The following is a 19,282-nucleotide window of genomic DNA, read 5'->3' on the forward strand; positions in this document are numbered from 1 at the left end:
CTGGTCCAGTCCCACTGGTCCCAAAGGATGAGCCTGTGGTAGCAGGCAGGCACAGGACACAAACAGTTCAGGGTCAGGGGTGCTAACCTTGTCACCTTGTTTTATATGCTGCTGGGATGGTGTTAGCAACAGCACTTGGGGTGGTACACCAGTGCCCACACAGAGAGGAGTTCATTGCTACCTGGAAACCCTTCCTAAGGACGTGCTGCTGACAGATTTGCTGAGCCCAGCAAGGACAGGGCTCGGGAGGGTGTAATAGCAGCTTCCAAATTTGGCAGCTATAAGCAGTTCTTTAATACAGTAGGGTTGCTGTGGAGCCTTCATCCTACCAGCACCCATTTTCTGAGGCCTTCAGCCCAGCATTAAAGCCAGGCTTTGCCTCTACCAGGCAACTGTGTACCAATTTCTCAGGCTCAGACCCAGTGCCAGCAGGGATTTGAAGTCCTCATGCACTCCTGTGGCACCCAAGGTTCTGTGGGTGGTGGCAGCAGCAGCAAAGGCAAGACAGGGCTGGGAGAGAAAGCCAGAGGTAGCAGCAGCCCTCTCCAGCAGCAGAGGTAAAGCCTGCCCTAGGCAGGCAGACCAGAGCAGGCACAGCACAGCTGTTACACAGGCTCACAGTGCTGTTAACTCAGCTGGGAGAACAAGGTACCCAATAGCTCAGCAAGACCTGCAGTCCCCCTGAAGACAGTGCCTCTGCATCCACCTGCTTGATCCCTGGCAGGTGAAAAAAGAATCAGAGGCACAGGCAAGATAATTTTTGTCCTTTCTGCTGGGTGCATGCTCTTAAAAACCAGGGTATACTTCAGGACAAAACCCCCAGCTTGGCTTTCTGGTTCCCACCTGGAGAGGCCAGGGCCCACAGAGGGGAAAAGCCCTATTTATATTCCAGCTGGGCAAGCAGAGCTTGTAATCACATCCAACGCTCTAGCCTGCTGTGCTCACTTTTAATCCCCTTCTCTGCAGGAGGCAGCACCACCGCTCAGGTGGAAACTGTACAAGGTCCCAGGGGCAGGTTCAGAAGAGGAAGCTGGAATGTGGCACTGGGAATTCTCTGGGGCACTGTTTCCCCCTCTCCAACATTAATTCAGACACAAGCTAAGCAGGACAATGCTGTTCTCATCAGAAGAGACAGCAGAAAGAGAAGCAGGAGAACCTGATCTCAGCTCAGCTGAAGTCCCAGGCACAGGGTTGGAAGGAAAAAGGGTCACAAAAATAAAGGGCAGACAGAAGTGCCACCAACACCTGAGACCAAGGTTGGAGACAGCCAAAACACAGCAATCCCACCCATGGATGGAGGAACTCAGCTCACATTTAATCCAGCATAGGGGCCCCTACACCTCCCCAAGCACCCCAGTGCCTGTGTCTGGGAACAAACCCCACCCCACCAGATCACAGGGAAGCAAAACAGGCTGGCATTCGGGACGGCAACCACCACATCAAGGGGAAAGGCTGTGAATATGAACTGGGCTTTGTCACCATGGCCTGGTTTCAGAAGAGTTGCCATCTTCCTGCTGTGTCTTATATAGCATCAGGCTAATAGCTGGGCTTTATACACACTTCTTGCTTTTCATTATGAAAACACTGGAATGGCCATTTCCTAGGGACTCCCAGCAGTGGAGAGCCATGAATGTCCTCCAAAACTTTACGAAGACGTGCAGGAACTCCACATGTACAGTCAAAAATAGGTTTACTGGAATGTCTTTAGTCACAGCTGTAAGCAGCAATACTGAAAACACTGAGCTTGTGCATTCCCATGGCAGGACCAGGAAGTCTTCTGGATTGTAAAACCTAATTATTTCTTCTCCCCCCCCCCCCCCTTTTTTTTTTTTTTGAACAAGAGAGAAACAACACCCTTGCAGTTCTCCACAGAAGGATCAGTTCCCTGTAACATAATGGCATGTTTCTCTTCAGACATTTTTCCTCTCCTTCACTCTGACAGGAGGACAGAGTCCCCTCTGCCTTCCACAGCAGGGAACTGCTGAAACAGTATTATTATTAATATTGCAACTCAACCATATATACAGATAGACCATAGCAGCAAGTAGGCAGCTCCAAACCAGAGACTGAGAATTCCACAAAACAGGCGGTTTGGGAACTGAATCTTCTGTTATAAAAAAGTCTGACAGCAGGAGCAGGTACTCGACCAAAAACAAGGGTCATTTGGCAGTTCTTAAAACGCTCTGTTAGAACTGGCTACTTGCCGCCGCCTCCTCGCTCCTTGGAGAAAAACAACTTCAAAGTTATATACAGATATCTCACTTAAATTACACAGCAGTTTGGTTATCCCAGAGCCAGCTCCACCGAAGCCTCCAGCTGCCTTGTCAGGTGTGGTATTTCAGGACTATGGGTACTGGAAAACACAAAGAAACAAGCTGTCAGCCACACACCTTTGTGTGCAACTCCCATCCCTGCCGGAGTGATCCCCCCCCACCATCTCTGTAGTGACAAACACCAAGCAGCTGCGAGGGAAAGCGTGTTTCTAAGCTCAGGCTAATGCAATCTGCTCCCTGCACACAAGCTAGACAACATTTCCTGCCACCTTCATCTCCTTCCAGCTTCCCAAAATTAAACCAGATGGGATTTTCCATCAGTCTGTCTCTCAAACGCTCCCACCCCGCTGCCAGCTCTGCCTCTCCCACTGCAGGCTGTGTATCAACAGGACAACAGGCCACAAGGGTTTTGCTGGAGTAACAATAACAAGAACAGTTACAGAGCTGCCCCTGGCTACGGTCAGTGGGATGAAAACCCTCCAGACCCGGCCATACAGTAAAGCTGCTTGGATCCCCGGAGCACACCATTCTGCAGGCAGAAGGCCGAATTACTTCTGCCTGGAAGAAACATGCTCTGGCCATTATTACCTGTTGGTAGGAAAAGCAGTGACATCTCTGCTCTGGGGAGCTCCAGAGACTAGGAAGGGCAGAAGGCAGGGGAAGAGACCGATGGCAAAGCCACAACAGCTACTTGCTGAAAATTAAGCAGCCCTGCAGCTTTGGGGAGGAGCATTTGCAGGGAGCAGGCCATTGCAAGATGGTTGCTACATGTGGAGAAGCCTTTGGAAGACACTGCTCTGGTCTGAAACTCATCCATTTACTCCCACCAGCCTCAACATCGGTCAGTGCCAACCCTGGATCAATACAATGTCGGTAGGGCAATGTTGGCTTTCTTTGACCACAGCCAGCAGGACCTGATTTGAGCCTGCTCCCCTGCGTGCAGGTTTAAGCCTTGCAGAAGAGGAGCGCAGAGTGGTCTACAGGCACCACTTATGGTGGCTTAAGGCAGAACAGGGCCTGATGGAGTGGCTTGGGTGCTCTCCTCCAGGGACAACAGCACCACAACGTGACTCACAGCGTGGAGTACCACTACTATTTCGGTGCCAGATGTGGCTGGGGTGACCTGGAGCTACTCACCAATGATCACAAGCAGGAGAATGACTGCCACCAGCGCTATGATCGCCTTCATCTGCAAGAGGAGCAGAGACGCACATTACCCAGGGTGATATGTGCAGCTGCTTTGACCTGGAAGGAGGTCATTGCCTTCCAGCATCTTTTCAGCCAGAAAGCAGAGCTTCTCCATCCCCTCCCAGGCGCAGGCAGGTAACCACCCTTCCACAAACCCACCCCTGCCTGTTCCTGTTCTGGCTCACCTTGCAGCCTCGCCACCACATCTGTCTCCGAAGCTGCTTGGCTCTGTTGCTAAAAGCTGTTGCATTGTCTGATAAACTTTCTGTTAAAGGAAAGAAAAGAGGCGATTCAGCAGCACACGCAGTCAGAGCATCCACTCATTCTACTAACTCCACTCAGTTTAAAGCAATAAATTCAGCCTTAGGGGAAAAGACCCAACCGCAACATGATTCACCAAAGCCACAGCAGACGCCAACATGACGCCCTTAGCTAGAGCACACACAGACCTGCAGAGTCCCACTGAGCCCCCTTTGTACTGGCTGCCCTCTGAGGACAGGAATTTGCTCTGCAAGCCAGCAGACAGCCGAGGTGCTCGGGGCTGTTGGGAGACAGACCAATCTACCTTCAAGGACCAAGATCACAGCACCCAAATGTCTCCAAACTAATGCTCTGCACAGAGCGACAGAAGGCAAAGGTGGAAAGAGGAAAATGTTGGCAGAAAGTCAGATTTGCAGCCCAAGGCTGGGAAACAGCACTCCCAGGAAGGACAGAAATATAAGCCCAGGTCTGTCATTAGGCACTTTCTGAACCGAAACCAGGTAACCCAGCCCAGCAACAGGAAAGAGACATGGGGAACAGGCCAGCAGAGCTGCATTTAGCCTCGCACCTGATTTATCCTGCAGGTCATCCAGCCGCTCGCCTCTTTCAATCACCTTCGTGATGTTCTCCTGCATAACATCGATGACTTCGTCCACCTGGTTCTGGACACTAGAGTAGAACAAAGGCAGCATGAGGAGCAGAAGCGAGCACCACCAGCTGTGCATCGCAGCGCTGGCCCTTGCTCATAGCTGCCCAGGCTGGTGGGAGCTGAGAGCTCACCGACAAAAATCATAAGGGGACAACAGCGGAAGAAAGTTGATACGATGCAGAGAAAGCTAGAGGCACGGCATTGCCTGTGGTGGCTCTCTGGTGATCCCAGGAAGGGCGAGGGAACACAAGGAGCTCAAAGAGAGCACTGGGAAGTCAGCAGAAGCGGGGCACTCACCATAATGCTTTTAACACAAAAATGCATGGAGAAAAGGCACTAATTGCCGTTGGTGGGCACCTCTGCTGTAGAAGAGCTCACAAAGGGGGAAAAAAATTATATAAAATCTGCACCTTTATCTTTCCAGATTTCACAGAACCTTGCACTGCACCTTTGCTAAATAACTTGGGTTGAAATCAAAGCAAGGTGCGCTCCCCCCCTGGGAACAGAGTTGTTAAATGAAACCCACTCTGCCAGGGACATCAAGAGGACAGTAAAGAAATGGCTGATAGGAACTAAACCAAGTTATTATAATCCATCTTCTCATAGGTTACGCAACTCTGTGGGTAGGTGCTTCAGTTAACAGTAGCCTAAATCACACCCGCAGGGTTATTATAAATGCATTTATTCACTCCATAAAAAAGCCACATTGGTAAGAGAGAAAAATTCTCCTGGTGGAAAAATACTGCTACGTTCTGGTTTGTATTTTGGAGCTAATACATTTTTATTTTCCAGGAGACAGAAACAAGAAATTTTTTGGGGCCCGAGGGAGACAATACATTGTTTGAGACATACCGTTCCCAGAAAGTAAATGGCAACAGCAACGTCTTGAAGGCAACACTACACACAGGGCAACAAAACAGAAATAGCTCCAAGCAGCTCTCTCTGCATAAGTCTTAGGTTTGACAGCTTATGTTGCCTTGAGTAAAAATGTCCAAGCACTTTAAACATACCAAAATGCATCCAGCATTTGCTAAACGTGCAGCTCAAACAGGCCACTTCAGAAGCTCTCCATGTTACCAGAAATGCACACCACCTATTAACACTGCAGCACTGGTGTCCCCAAGGGGAAGGACTGCCAACACCTCATCTTTAGCACCTGCTTAGCACCCACACTGTCTTGCTCCCCAAATTACCCAGTCACATCATCTTCCTCTTTAGCCCCACACAAAACCTTCTCCTCCCCACTCACAGATGCAAAAGCTCAAAGATGTTGTTTGCCAAATTGGGGTTTTCACCAAGGTGGCTCATCTGAGAGAGCTCTGAAGCAGCACCAGACCCAACTCCACCTCTTCAAGAGCCATCATCCAGCACCTGAGCTCAGAGCGCTTGGTTTGATGAGGACACCACATCCTCCACCATGGCCCAGGAAACCAGGGCCAAGAGAGACTCAGAGGAACTTGCCCAAGGCCAGTCAATGGGGTGCTGCAGAACCAGGAACAGGGCTTTGCCCTAGCCACCATGCCTCTAATTAGAGACATAGGTCCACATTGACCAATTTCTCCTGTCTCCCTACCAGCTACGTGCCTCTCACCAAGTAGACACTTGTGCCGAGACACACGCATGAGAAGCGGCAGCAACAAGCAGTAGTCGTTGCAATGGAAAAGCACATGCCTTGCTCACATTTATGTGCTATTCCAAAAACAGGCAAGTCAAGTCATTAAAAGAAAAGGCTTTTTCCCCCAGAAAAAGCTATAGAAAGAGCTCCAGATGTTCGAATATGAAGGTGCTTCCCAGCTTAGCATTTCAGGTCAGGCTCTGTAGCTTCCAGAGCTAAACCAGCCAGTCAATCCCTCTGAAGCCAATCTCTGACTCAATGGCCCTCACATGGCACATGCTGGACTCCAGCGGTGCACGTAAAAACTTGCTTTATTTAGGACGCCACAAGAAAGAAACCTGCCTTCCCTGTGCTGCATCGCAGAGTCTGTAGGAAAAGCATCTCTCTGAACCCACCTACACCATGCAGTGGCAGCTCCTACCTTCCACATCGATGGCAGCCACCTGCCAGGAGTTAATCTGGAGGCAAAAGGTATAGATCCCCAAACACACCTCAGCAGGAACCTGCCCTGTGCCCGTGAGCCTGTTCTGACCTCCCATTCGTTTTACAAGGTACGAGGCAAGTGGCAGAGCTGCCACCCTTGGGAAAGCGCAGAAGGTGGCACTGAGGACGCAGGCAGGCGCTGCCTGGGAAACACCTGCAGCAAAGCATCCACCCCGTGCAGGACACGCGCAGCCCCTTCCTTGGGGCAGTGGGTGAGGCTGTGAGGAGGCAGCATGCCCTGCAAGGGGTTTTCCCTACCTCGGCGCAACAGGCAAGTCCCAGCTCAGGGCTGCCAGCAATGCTGCTATCGCTTCGGGCGAGAAAGGAAAAGCAGAAACATCTGCTATCCCAGATGAGCCAACTTGGCAAAAACTCCACGGCCTTAAACATGAGTTTTACAGGCAGAAGACTACATTTACAGTATGTAAATGTTTCTAAAATCATTTACTGGCTTCAAAATAAAGAGATTTCCTCCCACAACAGATTTGTAACCATGCTATCTTGGTACAACCGGCAAGCGGGAGCACGCAAGGTTACAACACATCTAGGAATGTGCAGCGCAACGCAGCGCCACCCATACCTGCCAGTACAGGTCAGAGCCTGGGGAGATGCTGCTGCAGTCCCAGGGCATCCCAAAGCGTTTGAGACAAAGTGGGCAGATAAGTAACTTCAGGCTGCTTTGCTGCATGCCAGCACTTGGAAGAGACCTATGGAGCACAGACCCCTACTGCCCAAGCTGCATCTCAGCATCCCACCTCTTTTCACTTGAGTGGCCGACAAAACACTGCGTACCTTTGCTACTTGCCCATAGCCTGGGTGCGCTGTTAGCTGCCCCCAAGAGAACAGAACGTTTCACAGACTGAGAATGGAGGCACAGAGAAATCAAGGCTTGAACTCTCACGAACGTTGAGATGTTTAACTCCCATGAATCACGGACACATTTGAGCAACCTGATACCTTTTGGTATCTGATGTAAAAAGAGAACCCTGGGGGAAAAAAAAAAAACAACCAAAAACCAGGAAGAGACCAAGACAGGGAATGAAACTTTGATCTCCACACAGTGCCTTAACCAGACCTTAAGCTAGTCCTTGCTTTCTGCTCTTTCCCCTCCATCACTTCTGCAAGAGATGCCCCTCCAGGAGGGGGCTGAAAGATGCCCAGCCTATGCATCAGCCCTGCAGTTTCAGAACAAATTGAAAAATTCCCACTCATTTGGCACGCTCGAGGTTGGAAACTCAAGTTGTATCAAGAAGAAAATATTTTCTTGTTTTATTTGGCAAGAGAGAATGAATCCTCTAATACTAAGCGTATTTCCTGTTAGGGAGCTATTGGCTTTTGACCCATACATTTGATGTGCTTCACTCCTGCCAGATTTCCAAGAGAAATAAAGTTTAATAAATACCTGCCAGGAAAGGCAACAAGACAAAAACATAAAATATGTCTCCCATGAACCTCCTTCTTACTAATTACTGCAAACATGATGCTTATAACAAGGACAAGCATACACTGTCAAAGCAACAACAAGACACCCAACGGTGCTTAGCTTGGTTTAGAGTCCTCTTTTCTTGTGCTTTGCCAGGTCCAGAGGAATAAGCCTTTCCATTTTGGCCACACTGGGTTAGCTACCGAAAACTCCCTGGGCTGGTCACGGTGTTGGGCCAACAACACTACTGCATTCTTCAGATGCCGTAAACAGGCCGTGCACGCACCATGGGATGTGCTGCTCAAGGCTGCTGCTTGTCTCCAAGCTGGCTGTTTACAGCCAGCATGACACACTTATATTTTCCACCCCAACGATATTAATAGTGCTGTGTATTTCTGTGAAAATTACAGCCAAACACCCCTCGTTGTGGCAGTAACCCAGGGAAGAGGGAGCAGGACAGAGCACCGAGCCAGATGGACAGTGCAAAGGCAGGAGGCCAGCACAGCACAGTGCTCCCTGAGGCACGGCTCTCTGCAGAGGGGCTGCCTGGCAGAAAGCCCTGCCATACTCAGCAACGGGGTATCAGCACTGAGCCATGCCACAAATCCCTGGGTTTAAGTTGCTGCTTCATCTCACCTGTGAAGAAGACTGCCTCCCTGAAGACTTTCAATCCTTGAAAGGATTATACCCAACAGTGACACCCGACGACGCAGCCTTGGTGTCACGTTCAAATGAAAGCCTGGACCACAGCTGAGGTCCACTGCACAACCATCCACCGGCTATGAGCAGCCAGGTCCTGGGAAGCTGCTGTCAACTCTTGCTTTCGAACCATTCCCCAAACCCTCCCCTCCTTGGGATGCAGCTGGGGGCCTGCAGCCAGACAGAGCCACCGGGGCCAAGCCCCAGGGCTACAGATGCTGGCCACCCTCAGCAGCACAATGGGGGAATCACAGGAACCCAGACACCGGCCCCTAGGGAACCACAGCAGCGTGCTCAGCCTCACAGCCAGCACAAGCAGGAACCCGAGTCCAGCAGCACAGCCACCCGAAAGCAGAAACATCAGCATAAAGGAAATCAAGCAGCAGAGAAAAATGGGGTGATTTTGGTAGTTTTTGAAAAGATGACATGTGATGAAAGGCTCCTGTTCTAACTAAAGGAAACCCAGGTGGAAGACCAACAGCCCACCTTCCACCAAAAAGGCTCTAAGAGCTCTCTGATACACATTCAGGACTTCCCACAGAGTCTGGAAGCAAAGGCAGAGAAGAGAGATCAGCTCTCCCTTACCTGTTCTTAGTAATTTTGGGAAAAAGGATAAAAGCCTGTTAAAAGCTGCCTTTCAGCCCCAGCCCACCCCAGGGACTGGGAGGTCTCAGAGGGAGCCTAAGGGACCCCATGTGGCCGCTTAATTACCAGAGGAGCATCCACCCCAACCAAGCAGCTCTTGGGACAAAGGAGCCTGAACTTCCAGATCCACCAAAAGGAAACACAGCACGGAGGGGACCGTGACGCTTCCTCCCACCACTGTTGCTGGCTCCAACTCATTTCTTTCCCCTGTGAGGTTTACAGTGCTCCCCACCATCTCCTTCTGCAGCTGAGCCAGCCTCAAGGGTTTCTGCTGCCAAACTCTCCCACCCTGACCCAAGCCCCTTCACTGCCAAGGACAACTAGGGAAAGTTTCCAGTCTTGCCCCTCACATTCAACATGTTCCACACCTTTGCGCCCATAAACCCATCACTTTTTCCTCTATCCAATCCTCCATCCAGTTTCCCTTTATGCCTATCTTCACACCTCGTTCCTCCAGCCCCATACAGCTACAGCCCCTCTAGCTTTGCCCAGCTATGCCTCAGCTCTCCAAATGCTCAAATTCCTCCTTAAAATGTCTTTTCCTTACAGTGCTTCAGCAGCAACTAAATCCTCCTTTCCTCCTCTGCTGAAACCAGAGCAAACTGCAGCATTACCAGACTGCACCAATCCATCCAGCACAAGAGCTGGGCTGATCAGAAATGTAATAAGCTCCATCATGACTACATAATGTAAGTGCTTATTAAATAAAGCAATCAACATTGATGAGAGCAGAACACACACCCCGTTTTATAACAGATGCTCCAGATACTAGATAGATAATAGCCACTTGCTACCCCAAGGGACATACTGCATTCCAGGTCCACTAGACAGGCAATCTCTGGCAACGGGCAAGCCTCACCTGTGCTGGCTGTTACTCACATCAAACCTATGAACCCAGCAGCTCCTGGGGCAATTCTTTCATTTTTCTTCCCTTTCACAGCTGCAGTGGCACCCTCTACTGAAGCCTTGGCTTCCTTCCGCCTGGCCAAGACAGTAGGAAGAGAAGGGCTCACATTTCCCCCTACCATGCAGGGAAGGCAGAAGACACTCTGTAATTCCTTTCCAGCAGAGGATGACAAAGGGGTCGACATCACCCCCCTCCACCTTTTTTTGGAGGCAGGACCCCACTTATAAAACCAACTCTTGTACTTCCCATTTACTCCAGATCAGTGTGCCACTGCCCTACAAGGGAGGCTTTACCTACACTGGCTTACTCTAAGGACCAGCGCGCCTCTTCCAACAGCATCCTCACACAGAGACCCCCTGAAAACTCAGGGTGCAGTGACCGACCCACTGCCTCTTGTGTAACTCAAGCCCACTTCGCCCCTCAAGGTAATGTGGCAGGCGGGCACACAAGCAAGCACTGCCTAACACTGATGTTGGCCATGAGTCATCTCCAAGCTGCTCTGGCCTCTTCCTGGCATGAAAAAAAAACCCCTAATGAAGAGCAACACTCAGGCTGCACACAAGACAATCCAGTCTGAGTAATGCGCGGTCATCAGTCCCCACACAGACCTCGGTTCTGGCTCTGCAGAGGTCAGCAAAGGAAGCAGCACAACACAAACCAGGGTCTGTGAATATCCCCCTCCTTTCCATTAAGTACCCCCATCGCATCCCTCATAGGAAAGGACAGGACAAACTGGAGCCTAGAACAAGCATCATCCAGGAAATGACTCGATGGGAGAAGGATCCAGAGTGTTCACTCCTCCCTTCTTGCCTTAATACTAATCTTCCTCCAACTGTAATGGTTTCCTGTTTTCCAGCTGCTTTGACCCCACTGAGTCACTGCTCGTCTCCAGGTCACCCACATCAGGTTTTTATCTGGAAGAAGAGGAGGCCAGCGGACCAGCTGCTGCCCAAAAACCATGGTCCTGGTGTGTTCCTGACCACTTGCTTTCTTGAAACACAGAGGAGCAAGTTACAGGATGAAGAAGAAAAAAAAAGCAACAAAACAACAAAAAATGGTGCTGGCAAAGGTTAAAATTCAGGGTTAATGCTCTAGAAAAAGAGCCTCCTAAAAGCATGGAACAGATCCTCACCAGAATGCAGCAAGGGCTTTACAAACTTCACAAAGCTCCTGTGATACAGTCCTATCCCTTCGCCTCTGTCAATGCACAATTTCTTGATTACTTGAATCAAATCCGAGATCTCCCTTACCTGTGGGCATGTAGGGTAGGAAACGTCAATTGGAAGAAAGCAAGCAGAAGCAGTTTCCATGTTTAGAACTACACAAAAATACTCTGGTAAGCAAGCAACAGGAGCTCACCATGCCAGAATAAATTATCTGTATGATACTGAAAAACAACAACTTACTGCCTGATCTTGTCATTCCTGGGTCCAAATCTTGGTCCAGAAGGCCCTCTCCTGCAGGCAGAAAAGAGAGCAATCAGGGTGGAAGATACAACAATAACATGTTTTTAAACCAGACTCAAAAGATATGCAAGAGATGAACCAACGCCTTGCAGACTGAGGTTTGTTCTCATACCTCCCATCAGTCCCTCCCACGTCCTAGGATATGCGGGACACCCCACTCCTATGAAGGTCACACCTATTAAGTCTCAATTCACATTCAATACCAAGGCTCTGGGAGATCACCTCAAAGGAATTAAAGATTTTGATTCCCAAGCGCCCACCTATGTGGCAGGGAGCAGCTTTTGGTATTTGACACCTCCAGTCTCAGAGCTGCAGGCAGTTAAGACATCGCATTCCCTACAGCAGCCATTCAGAAACTCACAAGAAAAAGTCTTCCTCTTCATCCGAATCTTCTTCCAACAGGTTCCTCTGCAAATACAGAAAGAAAACCAAACCACCTCGTCAATAAGCCACTATCACTGCGCACACACGTTTCTAGCCCTTAGGACGCAATTGGCATCTTCTGACTGCAGGTTTCAGGCAAGCCCTCCTTTGGAAGGGATCAACGGTACTTTTTAAGTGTCTGGGGTTGTGCTGTTTCTCTCTGCTTGTGACCAAGGACCAAGCTGGACATCTCTGTGCCACTATTATCACCTCGGTGGCGTTGGCTAACTGTGTAAAGCACAGACTGATGCACAGCTCTGACTTGGGACAACCTGCACCTCTGCTGCTGAGCCGGACTGGTTTTGCATCAACGGCCAGTTGCCAGCGCAGGTTCAGATCCCATTTCTAGGGATCAGTACAACTCCCTACGATGCAGAAACAGCTGGTGCCTCAGCATGGTGAGCTCTTCCCAGGAAAGTGGCAGGCAGGGACCCTACACAGGCCAGCTGTGGAAGGAAGGCCCTTTCTGCTCAGGGGACAATCCCCAGGGCTGCACACTGTCAACAGCAGCTCCTCAAAACCCGTCAGCTTTGCCCCTACAGCCACCCTGGGGTATCCCATCCAGTGGCAAGTCAGGTCTGCTCCCCATTTGGAGGGTGGGGTTTCTCCAGCCACCTGATGGCAGCAAGAAAAGCCAAGGAAAGACGCTGGGCTCCCTGCACGGCATGTCCGAGGGGGTCAGCCACTCCAAACCCCTGACTCGGGCAAAGGCTACAGCCAGGCTGGAAAGCAGAGTGGTCTGTAGCTCCTCTGCTTCGTGCCAAAGGGCTCCCCTTGGGCTCAGATTTGCTGCTCCACCCCACCATCCAAAGGTGATTTTTAAGAGCAACTTCACAATCCCACTTGATCCTGAACGTTTCAGACAAAGACGTTACTAGAGTTCATTTCTCTTATCAGAGCAGCACAGATTTTTCCAGTTGAGCTGAGGGCTCCCAGTAACATCTACTTACAGTCAAAAATAATCAAGAGGGGGAAATGGCACACTACATGTGTGGGCCTAGGAACACATGGGATGGTCCTTACTGTGGTACCAACTGCTGCTTCCCTTATGCATAAATCTGGGCTCCCACTTGCGAGCACAGTGCTCTTATTTTGAAGCTCACCTATGTTGCCATCCTTGTCACATTGGCTCAATCAACTTAAGCAACCAGTGAGACCACACCATAGTTCCAGCCATCACCTCCCTCAAGGGACGGGTGAACCGCTTTGGGCAGCATGGGACCCTCGCCTCCCTGACAGCTATTGTGAGCTGCAGCGATCGTTTAGACTATTGACTACACTCGGGTTTAGCACAGCGTGACCTCAGGATAAACACAGCAGGTTAAATCCACTTTGTCCGAAACAGGGAACTGCACCGCTTTGACCCGTATCCAAAGGCTGAAACATCCAGGGACGTTGGTGACAGGAGAAAAATCCACCTGGAAAGAGCAGGGTAACCCCCCGCCGCCCCCACGCCCTTCGGCAAAGCGCCTAACGGGCCTGGCCGAGCCCTGCAGAGGGGCAGGAGGCTGGAGCCCACTGGGACCCTGCGTCCACAGCCTAAAGGGACTGGAAGGGGCTCCCAAAGCGGGCGCAGCTCCCAACGAGGTTTGTTTCCAAACACACGCAGGGCAGAGCCGCACGGACACCCCGCGCTGCCCCAGTGCCGCTGCCCCACAGCAATGGGGCAGCTGCAGGCCGCGCTGGCCCCTCCGGCGAAGGGGGCTGTAGCTTGGCCCGGGCCAGCCCGGTGGCTTCCAGCACCGGGGTCCCCACAGCGCCTTAAACAGCCACCTGCCGTGGGCACCCACCCGGGGCACCCCCACAGCAGCAGCCCCCCGCTACGGGGCCGCGGGGGGACCTGCACTCACCCGCTCGCTCTTCACCGAGCCCGTGACCTCGTCGTCGTTCAGGTGCCGCTTGAATTTCGGAGGCATGGCGTCTGCGGCGGGAGGAGAGGCCTGCAGGGACGGGCGGGGAACCGGGGGGTCACCGGGCTGCCCGGGGCCGGGGCAGCGCCCGGGGGATGCCAGGGAGCCCAGCACCGGTGGGCCCGGAGGATGGGGGGAAAGGAGAAAGCGGCCCTAGGGTGTGGGGATGCGCGGGACCCCGGGGGAGGGGGATGCGAGAGCCCCCCGCGGGGGTGCTGCAACGGGCCCCGGTGCCCGGCACCCGCGCTTTCACCCGGCCCCACCGCCCCGGTGCAGCCCTCCGGTGCCCCAGGGTCGCTGGCAAGCAGAGCCGGTGCCCAAACAGAGACACCCGACCACCACGACAGCACAGGACCCCCTCACCGCCACCCCCGCTGCCGCCGCATCCTCACCGGGCTCCGCTCCGGGCCGGGCCGGCGGGAAATGGCCGGTACGGCGGCAGCGGCAGGTCAGCTGTCTCATCGACCGCCTCGGCACTCCGCCCGCCGCGCCGAGCGCCGAGCGATCGATGGCGGGGAGAGGGGCGGGGCTTGCCCGGGGGCGGGGCTTGCCCGGGGGCGGGGCCCGGAGCGGCGGGACGCGTGGGGGCTGGCCCGGCACCCGGGGCCGGCGGGGGGGCAGCTCCAGCAGCCCTCGGGCACGCTGGCCCGGGCCCCGGGGGCTGGCAGCGCTCCCGGCTGGGCCCCGTGCGACACCTCCCTGCCCGCCCGCGGGGGGGTCCTGCCGCCACAGCCCCCGGCATCGCCCCTGGCAGCCGGCCCCGCCACTAAAGCCCCGGCGGCGGCCGCAGGCAGCCGGAGCCCGGCCAGCGGCCCCGGGGGGCCGGGGGGGGAGCTTGTGCCGCTGGGCACGAGCCACCGTCGCCACAAGCATCTGGAAGATTCCGGCTCGTCCCCCCCGTCCCCCCCCGACCCTCTCTCCCCGCCGCCCTCCCGCTCTATAAATGCGGGCGGCCGCGGGCGGCGGCAGAGCGGGGGCGCGGCGGGGCCATGCTGGGGGCCTGGCTGCTGCTCGGGGGGGCGCTGGCCCTGGGCTGCCGGGCGCAGGCGGCCGCCCAACGCCGCGCCGATGACGGCTCCGGCCGCTGCACCTACTCCTTCACGGTCGCCAGCCCCGTCGAGGCCACCTGCTCCGATGGCGGCGGCGTGTCCGAGCTGCGGGCCGAGCTGGCCGCCCTGGCCGCCCGCCTGAGCCGGCTGGAGAGCCGGGAGCGGGGCACGGGGGGCTCGGGGCCGCGGGGCGCCGAGGCGGGGGGCGGGCGGGACCCCCAGCGGGCCGCCCCGGCCGCCCGCCTGGAGGCCGCCTACAGCGAGCTGCTGCGGGCCAAATCCCGGCTGGAGGAGGAGAAGGGGCGGCTGGAGCGGGAGAAGGAGGAGCTGGGGAGGCGGCTGGAGAGCAGCGCCCAGGAGATCACCCGGCTGCGGGCCGCCCGCTGCCCCCCCGGCGCCGAGGGGCCCGGCCGCGACACCCTGCGCGGCCCCGGCAAGGGTAAGTGCCCCCCGGCGCCCCCCCGCCGCCCCCGGGCGGGAACCCCCGCGGTGGGCTCAGCCCTACCGGGGAGGGGGACACAGGCTGCTGCAGCGAGCCCCCTCCCCATCCCTCAACGGGGGCCGGCAGCCGGAGCCCTCCTCACCCCGCCATGGGACGGGGATGCGGGGGGCCACGCTCGTCTGGGGGGGGTAGGAGTTCCCTGAAGGAGCATCAAGCCCCGCGCCTGGGGGGCAACAGCGGCTTGGTGGGGTCCCTGTCGGCAGGTCACAGCGTGCCCCGCTGCAGCGGGAGGGGGCACCGGGCTCCTGCCCGAGGCGTTGGCATTTTGGGGGGCAGCAGTGGGGCGTGCAGCCCCCCGAGGGCAGGCGTGGCGGTGAGGGGGGGGCTGGCTCAGCCCCTGCTCACGCTGTGCCTGGCCACGCCGCAGCCCCTCGCTGGGACCCGCAGCCCCTCGCCTACCAGGAGCTGCAGTCGGAGAGGACGGAGGTTCCCGCGTCCCGGCTGCTGGAGGAGACGGCGCTCGGCCGGCCGGGGAGCCAGGACTCGGGTACTGCCACCGGCCCCGTGCCCTGCCGCTCCCCGGTACCGCTTGGCCCTCCCGAGGGGCTCACCGGGCGCCACCGCCGAGCACTAACCCCCCTCTGTCCCCTCCTGTCCCCGAGCAGGCTGTGGCGAGCTGGTGTGGGTGGGGGAGCCCATCATCTTCGGCCGAGCAGATTCCATCGCGGGCAAGTATGGCGTGTGGATGAAGGACCCCGAGCCCGTGCCCCCCTTCACGCGGGAGACCACCTGGCGCGTGGACGCGGTGGGCACGGAGGTGCGCCAGCTCTTCCAGTATGAGGCGGCGGAGCAGCTGGCCCGGGGCTACCCCGCCAAGGTGCACATCCTGCCGCAGCCCCTGGAGAGCACCGGGGCTGTCATCTACCGTGGTGGGCTCTTCTTCCAGCCCCGCCGCTCCCACACCGTGGCCCGCTACGACCTGCGGGGAGAGGCTGTCACGGCCCAGAGGGAGATCCCCGGTGCCGGCTACCATGGGCAGTACCCGTACTCCTGGGGGGGCTACACCGACATCGATCTGGCGGTGGATGAGACGGGGCTCTGGGTGATCTACAGCACCGAGAAGGCCCGGGGGGCCATCGTCCTCTCCAAGCTGGACCCTGAGACGCTGGAGATCCAACAGACCTGGGAGACCAACATCCGCAAGCGGGGGGTGGCCAACTCCTTTGTCATCTGCGGCACCCTCTACACTGTCAGCAGCTACTCGGCACCTAATGCCACCATCAACTTCGCCTACAACACAGCCACCAGCACCAGCCGGGCCCTCAGCATCCCCTTCGAGAACCGCTTCCGTTACCTCAGCATGGTGGATTACAACCCCACTGAGCGACAGCTCTTCGCCTGGGACAGCTTCAACATGGTCACCTACCCTATCCGCCTCTCCCAGGCATGAGCCAGGGCTGGGGATGCGCCGGCTCAGCCCCCGCCACCCCCATGCGTGCCTTGGCACCCCGCTTCGCTCCCCAGCTCCCCCTGGCACAGCCGGGAGTGCCACCTTAGATAGCCCCACGCAATGGTGGGGGCCACATGCTGCCCAGCTGTGCTGCCGTGGGGCCACCAACATCTCCGCTGGCACCTCTGGCAATACCCTGTCGTGCTCAGTGTAGCGGTGAGAAAGGAAGCGCTCCTGCCGAGTGCGGCTGAGCCACTGAGGCACCTCTCCCCAGCCTCAGCAGGGTCTTGGTGGGCTGCAGTGGTAGCCAGCCCTGAGCCGCTCAGCATCCTCGGAGCACCCAGCCTGGCCACCCTGAATTCAGAGCAGGGAGGGCTCGAGCACGGTGAAGGCAGGGCAGGGCAGGTGGTGGGGGTGGGGAGAGGCTGTCCGGGAGGGTCCCACCTAAATCCACCCCCAGGACCCCATCAGCAGCAGAAGTTTTGGGGAGACCTCCCCAGTTCAGGCAGGCCTCGTGGCGGAGAGCAGCACTTGCCCACCAGCACCACCACTGCCGAGCTCCCCTGCTGAGAGCCCACTGGCCCCGCTGCATCCCACTCCGCTGGTGCCCAGGGGCAGCCGGGAGCTCAACTGCCTCCAGAAATCATCCGGCAGGACCAAAAGCAGCAGGGAATATGGACAGTTGTTGCACAAGCCTTGTTTTATTGGGAAAAGAAAAAGAAGCCAAGAAAGCAGTGGTGAGGAGCGCTGGCAGAGCACCCCTCGGCATGCCCAGCCCCTCAGCCACATGCTTCGGCTTCTCGGCCATGCCCGGCCACCGATGCAGCTACGGCCCCGCCTGGCTGGCAGCTCCCTGTGCCAGGCCAAAACCCACCGGTTTTAACTATTTATTGTAGAAAGTTTGTAGGAAGCTTTTTCTTCCCCCCACCTCCCCGGCGTTCGGGGCAGATGAAGCAGCGGCAGCTGCAATCCCCAAAGGATACCCCAATAAACGCTGCTCACCACCGCTGCGGCTGTGCACCTCGTCTTTCCAAGCCCAGGTTTTCCTGGGGATTTGGTGGGCTGGAGCGTGGAGGGGGTGTGAAGCGCTGCTAGTGCTGGTTCCCCCACCTCGATGCACTGACAGGCTGGAGGTGCTGGGGGGCAGCTGTAAAGCTTTGGCTGGGAAAATGCCACGTTTGGGAGGCAGCTGCTGACGGGGCTGACCCCAGGAGCACTTCTATTTAGCGTGAAGGGGGGCTAGGACATACCTGCAACACTGAACTAGAATAAAAGTTAAAGCTTCAGCGCGCTAAACCCTGGAGATTTACTGAATGGGACAGATCGGCATGCTCCAGGTGGCAGGGCTGCAGGGCGGGGGGATGGAGGCAGCCCCCCTGTTGTTGCCGCAGCACCAGGACGTATGGCCACTCACTGAGGGGACAGCACCGCCGGGAGCCGGTGCTGGAAGGGCAGGAGGCAAGGGGGTGTCGGGAAGGTGGTGGGTGCTGGCTGCAGGTAGGATGTGCTCCTCCGCAGCGAGTCTAGCAGGGGGGGAACTGGGGATGGGCCCTGCCAGACCACCGGGACGGGCTGGGGAGGGTGTGTGATGGGACACGCCCCAGGGGGGACCAACCGGGGGGACCAACCTGGGGCCACAGGGTGGGGAAGCAGGTGGGACCCCAGCACACCGAGGCAGGAGGCTGAAGGACCCCTTCTCACTGCCCCGCGGGGCTGGGACGATCCCGGAGAGCCAGCATGGACCCTACAGCGTTGTTCCCGTGCAGCGCCCCATGACCCACCGCAAGCCCCCACCGCCCCGCTGCACCACCCCCATTTGCACAGAATTAGGGCTCATCCCCCCTTGCCTGCGGGCCTCAGCCCAGGCAGAGCAGTGACGCAACCCCCTGCCCCCCACAGTCAGGGAGCCCCCAGGGCCCCCCGCCACCCCAAGGCTGCATCATTGACGCTGCAGCAGGTTACGGGCTTCACCCGGATCCCCATGTGGTGTAGGGTGCTGCTCGCGGTGCCCTGGGATGGCACCTTCACACCTTTCCCTGCCCTCCTGCCCGGGGGGTGGCAGCCCCTGCCCGCTGTGCCAGCCAGCGGGAGCTGGGTACCCCGCTCCCAGTGTGGGGAGTGGGCACCTGCTGTGACTGACCCCAGCCGCTGCAATTAACTGATGGTGCATCACGGGTGTTCCTGGCCTCGGGAAAGAGGGGGGCACAGCACTGCTCCCTGGGAAGCAGCATCCCCCCGTCCCGCTGCCAAACCCGCCCCGGCCAGGCAGTTGCCTGCACCCTGGAGCAGGGGAACGACGCAAAGGCCAGAGGAAGACAGGCAGCAGATGTGGGGGCGATGGCAGCGATGGGGTCACCCAAGAGACATCATGTGCCCACTAGGGTTGGGAGGAGCGAGGC

At 56.4% G+C, this 19,282-nt stretch overlaps 2 protein-coding genes across 3 annotated transcripts; one reads left to right on the plus strand and one right to left on the minus strand.

The window, feature by feature from the left end:
• Nucleotides 1-1,673: 1,673 nt before the first annotated feature.
• On the minus strand, nucleotides 1,674-14,476 carry VAMP4 (vesicle associated membrane protein 4). The gene is made up of 8 exons (XM_080407351.1): nucleotides 14,335-14,476; nucleotides 13,883-13,972; nucleotides 11,971-12,017; nucleotides 11,550-11,600; nucleotides 4,291-4,391; nucleotides 3,647-3,726; nucleotides 3,411-3,462; nucleotides 1,674-2,353 (listed from the first exon to the last, which is right to left on the minus strand). Exons 2-8 carry the CDS (start codon nucleotides 13,946-13,948, stop codon nucleotides 2,325-2,327), a joined length of 426 nt encoding a protein of 141 aa, XP_080263477.1. The 5' UTR covers nucleotides 13,949-13,972; nucleotides 14,335-14,476; the 3' UTR covers nucleotides 1,674-2,324.
• A 65-nt stretch (nucleotides 14,477-14,541) lies between these two features.
• MYOC (myocilin) lies at nucleotides 14,542-17,889 on the plus strand. 2 transcript variants are annotated; one of them, XM_080407335.1, is made up of 3 exons: nucleotides 14,544-15,430; nucleotides 15,861-15,980; nucleotides 16,099-17,889. In XM_080407335.1, the coding sequence occupies exons 1-3, from the start codon at nucleotides 14,932-14,934 to the stop codon at nucleotides 16,881-16,883; spliced, it is 1,404 nt and encodes a 467-aa protein (XP_080263461.1). In that variant the 5' UTR covers nucleotides 14,544-14,931; the 3' UTR covers nucleotides 16,884-17,889. The 2 variants fall into 2 exon arrangements, with proteins under 2 accessions (XP_080263462.1, XP_080263461.1); XM_080407336.1 differs by lacking the exon at nucleotides 15,861-15,980 and having other exon boundaries at nucleotides 14,542-15,430.
• The last annotated feature ends 1,393 nt before the right edge of the window (nucleotides 17,890-19,282 follow it).

Source organism: Falco punctatus (genome assembly GCF_963210335.1).
Source record: "Falco punctatus genome assembly, chromosome: 11".
Taxonomy (NCBI): domain Eukaryota; kingdom Metazoa; phylum Chordata; class Aves; order Falconiformes; family Falconidae; genus Falco; species Falco punctatus.

Coding starts and splice junctions, on each gene's coding strand:
- VAMP4 (XM_080407351.1), bottom strand. CDS start 13,948: ATGCCTCCGAAATTCAAGCGGCACCTGAACGACGACGAGGTCACGGGC. Junction 11,601..11,970: donor GAAGAGGAAGACTTTTTCTT/GTGAGTTTCTGA, acceptor TTCTGCCTGCAG/GAGAGGGCCTTCTGGACCAA. Junction 3,727..4,290: donor TGACCTGCAGGATAAATCAG/GTGCGAGGCTAA, acceptor TTCCTTTAACAG/AAAGTTTATCAGACAATGCA.
- MYOC (XM_080407335.1), top strand. CDS start 14,932: ATGCTGGGGGCCTGGCTGCTGCTCGGGGGGGCGCTGGCCCTGGGCTGC. Junction 15,431..15,860: donor CCTGCGCGGCCCCGGCAAGG/GTAAGTGCCCCC, acceptor GCCACGCCGCAG/CCCCTCGCTGGGACCCGCAG. Junction 15,981..16,098: donor GCCGGGGAGCCAGGACTCGG/GTACTGCCACCG, acceptor GTCCCCGAGCAG/GCTGTGGCGAGCTGGTGTGG.